The 10,895-nt window shown below is 49.9% G+C and overlaps 1 protein-coding gene across 1 annotated transcript; it reads right to left on the reverse strand.

The window, feature by feature from the left end:
- Positions 1–2,017: 2,017 nt before the first annotated feature.
- On the reverse strand, positions 2,018–9,474 carry LOC136365312 (ovocalyxin-32-like). The gene is made up of 6 exons (XM_066325659.1): positions 9,250–9,474; positions 5,138–5,200; positions 4,279–4,453; positions 3,574–3,710; positions 2,689–2,751; positions 2,018–2,593 (listed from the first exon to the last, which is right to left on the reverse strand). The coding sequence occupies exons 1-6, from the start codon at positions 9,466–9,468 to the stop codon at positions 2,435–2,437; spliced, it is 816 nt and encodes a 271-aa protein (XP_066181756.1). The 5' UTR covers positions 9,469–9,474; the 3' UTR covers positions 2,018–2,434.
- Between the last annotated feature and the right edge of the window lie 1,421 nt (positions 9,475–10,895).

Raw genomic sequence — 10,895 nt, forward strand, 5'->3', positions numbered from 1 at the left:
CTCTTCCCAAAGCTGGGAACAACATGGGATTACTGTGTGGCTTGGGAATGTGGACTTAATGGGCTCAGGGTGTGGATTCATGTATGGGCTTGGCTTTTGGCTCTTGGTTAGAAATCCAAACCAAAGATCCCTTTTCCCAGAATCTCACAATCCTGAGGGGGCTAGAAATCCAAACCAAAGATCCCTTTTCCCAGAATCTCACAATCCTGAGGGGGCTAGAAATCCAAACCAAAGATCCCTTTTCCCAGAATCTCACAATCCAGAGGCTGAGTTGCAGCTGATGTTCAGCTCAGGAATCGCTTTGCTGACTCAAAGCAGAGACAACACAAAAGGTTTAGGTGAGAAGATACTCCCATCATTCTGTATTTTAAATTATTCCCAGACTGTCCACGTTGAATTTTCTTTCCTCCTTCCTGCCCTCCTCAGCTGAAAAGTGTTTTTGCAGATTCCAGTAAACAGGGAGGGAAGTTCCAGTCCAAACCCAGTGACATTCCTGGCACAGCTCTGGGGCTGCTGCTTCCCAGACAGGAACAACTGGAGCAGCCAGGGCTGTTCCTCCTCATGGAAGGGCTGGAAAATGATTTATATAAACCTTGGGAAAGGATCTGCCAGGGCCTGGAGCTGCTGAGGGTGAGATGTGAGGTGTCCATGGGATAAATCCATGATTCCCCCACATCCACGACTTTCTTTTTGGGGATGCTCAGCTGGAATTCATTTCCAGAAAAGCCCTGCAGGTTCTCAGACATTTGGAAGTTTTCTAAAACAAGCAAATGTAGCACTCTTCCCAAAATTTGGAGGTGTCTGATAAAAGCAGTGTGAACACAGGACAAGAAACAAGGTGAGTGTGATTTTATTTGTATTTCTGGGATTTGTATTTGTATTTCTGGAGTTTGTATTTGTATTTCTGGGGTTTATTTCTATTGATGGGATTTATATTTATATTTATATTTATATTTATATTTATATTTATATTTATATTTATATTTATTTGTGGGGTCTGTATTCTGTCTAGACCAGTTGTGCTGTGAATTCCTGACTGCTGAGTTGTGCCAGACGTGCTGGTTCTCCACAAACCTGGAAAAGAAACAAACCCCAAGAATTTTGCTGTATGACTTGAGGTTTTAGGCTGAAACCTTGGCCTAAAAGCAGCTGAGGGAGATGTTTTGCCTTAGAATTCCAACAGCTTTGCTACTTATCCAGAGGTTCCTCTGGAGTTCCTGAAGTGCTGTGGGTTTGTGAGCAGCCAGTTCCACCACCCTGGTGCCTGGGAGGTGCCAGTGGCCAAAACAAGGTGAGGAGACAAAAGCAGAGCCCCAAAGTGCCAAATCCATCCTATTTTCTTGGCTTCATTCCATAAAATATTCATTTTTTTCCCAGCTTCTTTAAGGAATGTTGGAATTTTGTTCCCTGATTTCGCACTTCTGATGATGAGAAATGTTCTCCCGTTCAGCAGGAATGAAAACACCAGGAGGGTGTGGAATGCTGCTTCCCTGAGTTTATTGGGTGCTGAGGGAAAAAGCTTCAGTCAGGAAATCAGATTTACTTGTGTAAAACGCTGGAATTTGGGAAGCTGACATCACCCAGCCTAAAACCATCCAGAGAAAGCCGTTGTGTGAAATCCTTGAATTGTTGTTCCCAATTCCAGCTCAAGGATTGTGAAAACCACCCCAAATTAAACAGAACAGCCACCCCAGAGCCTCTGTTCCTCAGGAACGTGGTGTTCTTGGGTGAGGATTTCATTTATCCTGCCACAAACCTGGCTCATGGGGGAAAAAAAAAGATGAGTTTGGGACAGTTTGGCACAATCCCAGTGAGGTGGGACAGTGGGAACCCAGCTGGAGAATTTGGTGGCCAAGGACAAAGCCATGACTTTGTGGTGGCAGAAATGACACAGGAGCTCTTCCCAAAGCTGGAATTCATCCCCAGGCTCTGCAGGTGTGTTTGGCTTTCAGGTAACAGAGAAGGTGAAAATTTGGGCTCTACAGCAGGAGAAAGAAAACCCAGCCTCGACCCTGAGTGATGGCATTTGGTTTATTGGAGATCAGAGTTAAAAATCAGCATGATTCTAGGCCAAAACATGGCAAAAAATTAGCAGGCAAATCTCTCTTAGTGACAGATTAACACTTTGCTCACGATCTTCATCCAAATATATTAATTTCGTTTATAAACTCTTAGGTAACAGTTAATTAGTGACATCAAATCAACCGCTGTGTGTTCATCTGTGTATATATGGAGTAGCAGAGGGTTCAGGCAGAGCTGCAGAACTTGAATGTGGCAGTTGAAGAAGTGACAGGAATTGATTTTGGCACAGAACAGATCAGTGAAACCGCTCCCATTCACTGCCTGGCGTGGAGGGATGATCCCAGCTCCAGCTCTGTCAGCACAAGCATTTGCTGATTGATCGGATCCAGATCCACAAAAGTGAGGATTTCACTTAAAAATTTGCTCCTTTCTCAGCTGAAGGGGCAGCAGCTGATCCAGACTCTGCCCCAGATCCCTCGTCCTCACCATGGCTCTTGGAGGCACAGAAATGTTTCACCTTCAGAGGGTGCCCAGGGAGCCACATCAGGCGCATGTGGCAGGAAATCATTTCCTGCAGGAGGGATTTAAACACAGGTTTTATCATCTTGGCTGATGGTTTTATCATCTCCTGCTGACAGGAGGGGCTGTTCACATGCACTTCCTTACCTGGGTTGGGATTTCATGCAGCAGCACAGTGTAGTCAAACTCGGTAAAATCATCTTTCCTGATCTGGGCAGGGGTCAAAAAGAAAAGAATTGTCATGAACACAAGTTTATGTTGTTAAAATGTAATGCCTGCTCTGATTTCCTGGAGCTCAGGGAAGGAGGTGAGCAGGGGTCAAAAAGAAAAGAATTGTCATGAACACAAGTTTATGTTGTTAAAATGTAATGCCTGCTGTGATTTCCTGGAGCTCAGGGAAGGAGGTGAGCAGGGCTCTGTGGCTGCTGGCTGGAGCTGAGATGGGGTTTGATCACGGAAGGATGGAATTAGGAGCATTTCCTGCATGGAATGTTTGAAGGCACTGAGAACTGGGTGGTTCTGCAGCCTGTCTGCCCTGAATCCAGGTGCTAATCAACTGAATTTAAACATCAATTAAATCTGAGAATTGTATGAACCTGTCCTTCAGAGGGATGAACCAGCTGAGGAGCCAAACCTGGCTCCTGGCTCTGGATCCCAGGGGGCTGAGGGCTCTGGAAGTGCTCCTGGATTCTGCAGGGGCTGGAGCTGCTCCCCAGCCAGGGCAGAGGGCTCTGGAAGTGCTCCTGGATTCTGCAGGGGCTGGAGCTGCTCCCCAGCCAGGGCAGAGGGCTCTGGAAGTGCTCCTGGATTCTGCAGGGGCTGGAGCTGCTCCCCAGCCAGGGCAGAGGGCTCTGGGCTCTGCTGTGGGGCTCAGGAACTGCAGCACCTGCAGATCCAGCTGAGGACAATTTTCCCACAAAACCTGGACAAAGTGCTGCTGCAGAGGGAGCTGCTGGTGAGGAGCAGGCCCTGGGATTTGGGGAATCCCCCTCAGAGCAGGGCTCTGTGCTCCCCCTGGCCCTCCTCACTCACCCACTGCCTCACGGACTTCACTTGGGCCAGGGAGTACATCAAGGTCTCAGTGGACTTCTCCCACATGATGGAGCTGCTGCCAGCCACAGCCAGGGCCCACACTGGCTCCAGGGCAGGCTCAATGTTGCCATAGCTGTCTGCAGGGCAAGGAGAAACAGAAAAGAGTATTAATTCTGGCTGAATGTGTGAAAAGTGATGACGCTCAGAGCAGTTTTGCCTGGCACAGCAGCATTCCTGGATGGAGCTCTTCCCTCTGATGTGTCACAGGGAGGAGGGAGGGGGATGATGCTGAAGCTGCAGCTCCAGGGAGGTATAAAGTGTGACAGAGCTGACACTGCCAAGAGAGGGATGAGGTGAGAAACCCAGAAATCCGCAATAATGGGAGTCTTTAACCTAGCTGGGAGAAAAGATGGGATTTTTCCAGGATGGAAAAGTTGTGTTGGTCATCCTGAGTGACCTCCCAGCCACAGCTGGGTTTGGGCACTCCTTATTCCTGGAGGACAATCTGCACTGACTCGATGCAAAAGTGCTGTGGAGCTGCTGTTAAACCCCAGCCACCCTCACAGGTAAATCCAGAGGGGCTTTGTTCTCCCAAAACCCCTGGGGCGGTTTTTGAGGATCAGGGTGCTGCTGCCAGCAGTGTCTCCTTTTCAATGTGTCCTTTGAGATAAAATTAAATACAGGGCAATATTTGGAGGGATATACCTGGAATGTTGCTTCCAGTTATTGGTTTGGTTTGGTGCCTGATGCTTTGGTAAAGTCTGTTGTCCTCTTCCTGGATTTCCTTCTGGTCTTTGGTGTTGGAGCACTTGATGCTGACAACAGGAGGAGACTTTTTCTTTGGGTACAGCACTGTAGCCAGGCAGTTCCCAGCATCTTCCTGTCAAAGGGAGAGTTTCAACAACTCACTCTTTGTATGAAGCTCTTCAGGGGTTAGCAAAGTGTCAAGAAGGATTTTATTTTTTTTTTTTCCAGGAAAGAGGTTAAAACCACAAGGCTAAAGGGATTTAACAGAAGGTTTTAATTAATGCTTGTTCTGCTTTCAGGACATGACTGCTCTAAGTCATCTTGGAAATATGTTTGTGAGAGCTCAAGAAACAACATTAATTGATAACAGGGATTTTCATTGTGCCAGCCTCGAAACAAAAACAGTCTGAGGCTTCACAGTAAGTTCTGAAAACCATCAGAATGCCACAAAATGTGTGTGAAGGAAGAGGGCAGTGACAGCTGGGACACAGGGGATGGAGGGGGCTGGAACTGGAGAGAACATGGAGCTGGCAGCTCCTGATTGCCAGTCTGGGGAGGAGAACACTGTGTGACACTGTCACTGTCACCCTGTCCCCAACCCTGGGTCAATCAAGGTCCACTCAGGCCTTTGGTGGCCTCAGTGACCTGAGCAAGAATTCCCTTGGGGATTGAGGCCTGCTGCTCACTCAGGTGAGCAACGACAGGCAGGGAGGAGCAGAAAGGTCCTTCCTTTGTGGCAGATCCATTTAGGGCACAAATGTCCCTGGTTTTGGAGCTGGTTTAATGCCCAGGGTGAGGAGGAAGAGCAGGAACTCACCCCAGTCCTGTAGTCCTCAGTGCTGAACTGCAGGTAATACTTGTGGCCAGACTCTGGGATGTTCTGGAAGAGAGAAGATGGAGCCATGAGTGGAATTAAAGCCTCACGTGCTGCAAGGAGCTCTGAGGAGGGCAGGTACCTTCTGAAATTCCCTGGGTTTGAGTGCAACATCACTGATTTTTAGTCTTCCTCGGTGTTTAAGTACAATTCTGGCTGTTTGCAGGACCCAAAGTGAACCTTTGTGTGTTGTTTCTCTAACCCTGAGCCTTCCTGTTCCCAGCACACTTTTCCCAGGAAATTATTCCTGCTACAAGGTGAGTGGAGTTTCATACCCACAGCACCTCCCTGTGGTACCTACACAGAGCTGGAAAATGCAGGTAAAAAAATGGCTTGAGTCACTCAATTTTTATAAAATCCCCTCCTGGAGCTTTAGGATGAGGCAAGTCCAGTGTGGAGCCAAATCTCACCATGAAGGAGGTGCAGGAAACAAAGAGGATGAGCTCAGACTTTTTGATAATTGCTTTATTCTCCCCTTCTGCCCTTTTTTTGTGAATTCCCTCAAATATTGTCCTCCAAGTGACAATGGGACATGGGCAGAGTGGTGAAAACTGACTTTCTGAAATGCAGGATCACCAAAGGAATGATTGCAATGAAATTAAGTTCAGCAGGGTCTCATCTCGTGCAATCACCACATTTAAGTGTAAGATTCTAACTGTTGTAAAGCCACCCATTAGCTGTTACATGGTGTACAACACCCCTCATCTGATTAAATTTGGGGATTTTTTCAGTGACCCGGGATTACTCCTGTAGATCATCAGTCCTGCAGGTGAGAGAAGCTGCAATAATCAGCAGGACTTTTAAAGGAGCCCAGAATTCTGTGTTTCTGGGCGTTTTGGAGCAGAGATTCCCTGCTGATTTCCAACAGCTCCCCCACAGTGCTGCTAGTAGGTACTAGCACCCTACTACTGCTGCCTAGACAGCTTTCAAGTGATTCTCCACAGCTAAAACAAGTATTTAGTCTGGTGTGAACACCTGAGGCCTCCTGAGCTCACCAGGGAGAAGCTCCATTTGGCATGAAATAATTGTACAAAAGTCTTTGTAGTCCCAAAGGAAAACTTTTATTTCCAGTATTTTTTCCCCCCTCACATCCCAAAAATGCCATTTACCCAACCCCAGAGTGTGAGCTGAGCAGAACTCAGGGATCTCTGGCAACCCCCAGGGAAGCAGCCAAAGATAAAAGTGTCCAAAAAGAGAAGAAAACAAGTGAGTAATTCATTTTTCCACTCAATATCTGGGTCACGGGATTCTTTTACTTCTGAGCTGCAAATTACTGCAACTTTTTCCTGACAGATTTTTTAGTCCTGGGAAGGCCACAACAGCAACTTCTGAACAGCTTCACTGCAGGACCCCAAGGAATTGGTTTCCAGTTGATTTAAATCGGTCTCCAATCGATTTAAATCAGTTTCCAATAGGTTTAAATCAGTTTCCATTCAGTTTGCACTCCCCATCTCTCCCCCACTGTTTTCCCAGCAGGATTTCCCCCCTGGGATCAGTTTTTCCCTGGATCACTGAGCAGGGAGAGGTTGGGAAAAAGGAGCCAGAGCTGTGCCATGGATTCTGTCTTCCCCACCTCTGGCTGTTGGAAATTAATGGAGCATTTTTAATTGACTTTAAGATCAGGGAGCAGAGCTGTGGTGTTGCCCTGTTTGTGCCCAGGTGAAATATCCACCTGGATATTTGAAAATTGGATTTTTTTAGTCCAATTTAAGCAAATGTTGCACGAGGTGATTTCATTTAAGCAAATGTTGCACCTGGCTTTTCCCTTTCCCCTTCACCTCCCTGCTCCTAAATTAGGATTTCCAGGACAGCTTGGGATGGGAAACTGCTCCCAAAAGCTTCCCTTTAAATTCTGCTGACACAAACTAATGCTTCATTATCAAAAATGTATTTTAAAGTGCAGGACAACTTGAAAGATCTTTCCCATCTAAGAGAGCTCCCAGTCCTGTTTCCAATTATCAGTTTCACCAGCTCGTGGGCTAGTAAAGGTAATATTAAATTACAATGCTCATTATTAAATTCCACTAATTATCCTGATTTTATGAGATCCAGTTATAGAGTAACCAACAGGAAATTAGCCCACTTTCAAAAATAATTAAAAACCAGACAAACCTAAAAAAAAACACCCACCCCAATCCCAACATTTCTGCCTCTTGCCTTCATCTAATACAGCAAATTCCTTCCAGGAAATTCTTTTCATTTTTTTCCAGGGGAGGACAGGAAAAAAGGAAGTGCCCACTTTCAGTGCACTTCTCCTCTTGTTTTCACAGAATGTGCAAAAAAAAAAAAAAATTAAAGAAAATAAAAAAGGGAAATAATCTGCAGACAGTGGTTCCAGTGAGCTCCCACAGCCCCCAGCACTGAGGAAATAAAGAGCAATTTCACTTCTCTATAAAGAGCCAATTATTTTCCTTCCTGTATCAGGAGGCAGGTGGCTGACAGAGGGTGGAAAAACCCCTTTCCCTCCTCACAAATAGTCACTTATTCTCCAGCCAGGCACAGGTGTTTATATATGGAAATATTTATATGTAGACATATGCAAAGTGCCCAGGAAATACAGAAGGAGCGCGTGTACTTTTGGAGAGTATAAAAGAACACAGAGAATTCTTGTCATAGGTGTTTGTAGCAATTTCAGGAAAGGAAATTTAAGGGAAAAATGAAATATCCCGGGAGCACTCCCATGCTCAGCACCCAATGCTCTCTGTGACACAATGGCTGCATTAATTAATGCATCCAAGATATTTCTCCTTGGTTTGGAATACTTTTTTTGAAAGGGGAGATTTAACACTACACCCTCTCACTCAGTTTTAGGAGCTGCACAGGATGAGAGGTGGAAGATCTCCAGAAGATCCTGGAAAGGATCCAGTGGAACTCAGTGCTGCCTTTGGCACCTCAGACTGGGAACCCAGAACCACCAACCCTTGCTCTCAGGAGCTGCCCAGTAGAATCCAGAATTTGTTTTTCTGGGAACCCAGAAGAAGCAGCCTTTGCTCTCAGGAGCTGCCCAGCAGAATCCAGGATCCAGAATTTATTTTTCTGGGAACCCAGAACCACCAGCCCTTGCTCAACAGGAGCTGCCCAGCAGAATCCAGAATTTGTTTTTCTGGGAACCCAGAACAAGCAGCCTTTGCTCTCAGGAGCTGCCCAGCAGAATCCAGGATCCAGAATTTATTTTTCTGGGAACCCAGAACCACCAGCCCTTGCTCTCAGGAGCTGCCCAGCAGCAGGAACACAGGGCTGGATTTAAATCCCATCCCTCGGCTCTCCAGGAAGGTGATGCATTCCTTCCAGGATCTACAGCACAGGACAAACATTCCCCACAAGTTTATGTCTGATCCTGTACTTTCAGAAACTGAATAAGCTGTTAAAAAAAAACCCCAAAAACCCAAACCTGGAGGAGGAGAAGGGCTGTACCCCGAGCACCACCTCGAGCACCCCAGGAAGGGAAGGCTCTGTCCCCGCAGCTGCTCCTCTTTGGGACTCCTGTCCCGTTCTGTCACCTCCATTCCATGTGATTTTTGGAAGATTAAGGTACATTTTCTGGTGCGAACTGCATCGCCTTTAGCTGAGGCTCGCGGCACGAGGGAGGGACTGCGGGACAGCAGCTCCTGAGAGCCAGGAGTGCCACGGGGGACAGCGGTCCCCGAGGAGACCCGGGTGTCCCCGGGGATGGGACAGCGGTCCCCGAGGAGACACGGGTGTCCCCGGGGATGGGACAGCGGTGCCTGCTGTCCCCGTGTGTCCCCGGGGATGGGACAGCGGTGCCTGCTGTCCCCGGGTGTCCCCGGGGATGGGACAGCGGTGCCTGCTGTCCCCGGGTGTCCCCGGGGATGGGACAGCGGTGCCTGCTGTCCCCGGGTGTCCTCAAGGAGAGAGGGGACAGCGGTGCCTGCTGTCCCCGGGTGTCCCCAAAGATGGGACAGCGACTCTTGAGGGACGCGCGAAGACTCCCGATTCCCTGCGTGGGAACGCGCTAAACTCACTTGTACATAACAACCGCGACGTAATAATTCCCATTATTCGCGCTTCCCCAGCGCCCCTTCACCCCCGCTCACCTTCAGCGTGGCCTTGCGGAGCCGGCCGAGCCCCCTGAGCCCGCGCAGGGAGCCCTCCTGGAAGTTGCGGTAGTGCAGAGCCACCCGCGCCGCGGCCGCGGCCGAGCGGCTGCCGGCCTCCAGCTCCCGCCCGGCGCCCGGCGCCGCGAGGCCGCCGCGGGCACACAGCAGCGCGACGAGCAGCAGCGAGGCGGGCGCAGAGCGGCGGAGCCCCGGCATGGTGCGGGCAGCGGCGGCTCTGAGCGAGGCTCGGCCCCGCTGCCCTACAAATAGCGGCGCCCGCCCGCCCGCGGACACTGCCCGGCCCCCGGCCCTCCCACCGCGGCCTCCGCCGCCGGCGCCTCGGGGCAGCCCGGGGGACAGCGAGAGGGACCGGGGATTGGGGGGAACCGGGGCTCTGAGGGGTGTCGGGTGCTGAGGGGAACCGGGGCTCTGAGGGGTGTCGGGTGCTGAGGGGAACCGGGGCTTTGAGGGCTGTCGGGTGCTGAGGGGATCCAGGGAGGTTGGAGGTTTATGAGAGGATCCAGGGGGATTTGAGGGGTGTCGGGTGCTGAGGGGAACCGGGGGTTTGAAGGGTGTCAGGTGCTGAGGGGGAACCAGGGAGGTTTGAGGGGATCTGAGGCTTCTGGGGGCAGCCAGGAGGGTTTGAGGCAGTTAGAGGTTTATGAGAGGATCCAGGAGGATTTGAAGGGTGTCAGATACTGAGGGGAACCAGCGGATTTGGGGCAGTTTGAGGTTTATGAGAGGATCCAGGAGGATTTGAAGGGTGTCAGGTGCTGAGGGGATCCAGGGAGGTTGGAGGTTTATGAGAGGATCCAGGGGGTTTGAGGGGTGTCACGTACTGAGGGGAACCGGGAAGTTTTGAAGGGTGTCAGATACTGAGGGGAACCAGGGAGGTTTGAGGTGGTTAGAAGTTTATGAGAGGATCCAGGGGGTTTGATGGGTGTCAGGTACTGAGGAGAACCAAGGGGGATTTGAGGTGGTTTGAGGTTTATGAGAGGATCCAGGGGGATTTGAGGGGTGTCAGATACTGAGGAGAACCAGCGGATTTTGGGCAGTTTGAGGTTTATGAGAGGATCCAGGGGGTTTGAGGGGTGTCAGGTACCGAGGGCAGCCTGGGCCCTCGATGGGGACCAGGGGTTCTGAGAGGAACCGGGAGGATTTGGAGGGGGAATGAGGATTTGGAGGGCACCAGGGAGGGCTTCAGAGGGACCAGGGGTTTTAAGAGGAGCCAGAGGAGCTTGAGGGGGGACCAGGGGTTCTGGGGGAGTCAGAGGGATTTGAGGGGAGCCAGGGTCCTAAGAGAAGCCAGGGGTTCTGAGAGGAGCTGAGGAAGACTTGGGGGTACTCGAGGAGGGCTGGGGGCCAGGGGGACTTGGAAGATGCTGGAACTTGAGCAGGACCAGGGCTTCTGAGAGGAGCCAGCGACACTGAGGGTGACAGGACTGGTCTGCAGGGAGCCTGCAGCTCCAGCCAGATGTGTAATCCTGACACAGATCCCAGCAAACACAGGTAATGCTTGGAAAAATGCAGTTAGCTCCTTCTCAGCCTTACCACAACTCAACACCTCCCAAAGCTCCTCGCTCAGACCGTGACACGCTTTGCCTGGGACACAGCTGAAATATTCCAAATGTAATGCGCAAGAA

This window comes from Sylvia atricapilla, chromosome 10 (assembly GCF_009819655.1).
Source record: "Sylvia atricapilla isolate bSylAtr1 chromosome 10, bSylAtr1.pri, whole genome shotgun sequence".
Taxonomy (NCBI): Eukaryota; Metazoa; Chordata; class Aves; order Passeriformes; family Sylviidae; genus Sylvia; species Sylvia atricapilla.

Coding starts and splice junctions, on each gene's coding strand:
- LOC136365312 (XM_066325659.1), bottom strand. CDS start 9,468: ATGCCGGGGCTCCGCCGCTCTGCGCCCGCCTCGCTGCTGCTCGTCGCG. Junction 5,201..9,249: donor TCCGCAAGGCCACGCTGAAG/GTGAGCGGGGGT, acceptor TCTCTCTTCCAG/AACATCCCAGAGTCTGGCCA. Junction 2,594..2,688: donor TGCATGAAATCCCAACCCAG/GTAAGGAAGTGC, acceptor TCCCTCCTGCAG/GAAATGATTTCCTGCCACAT.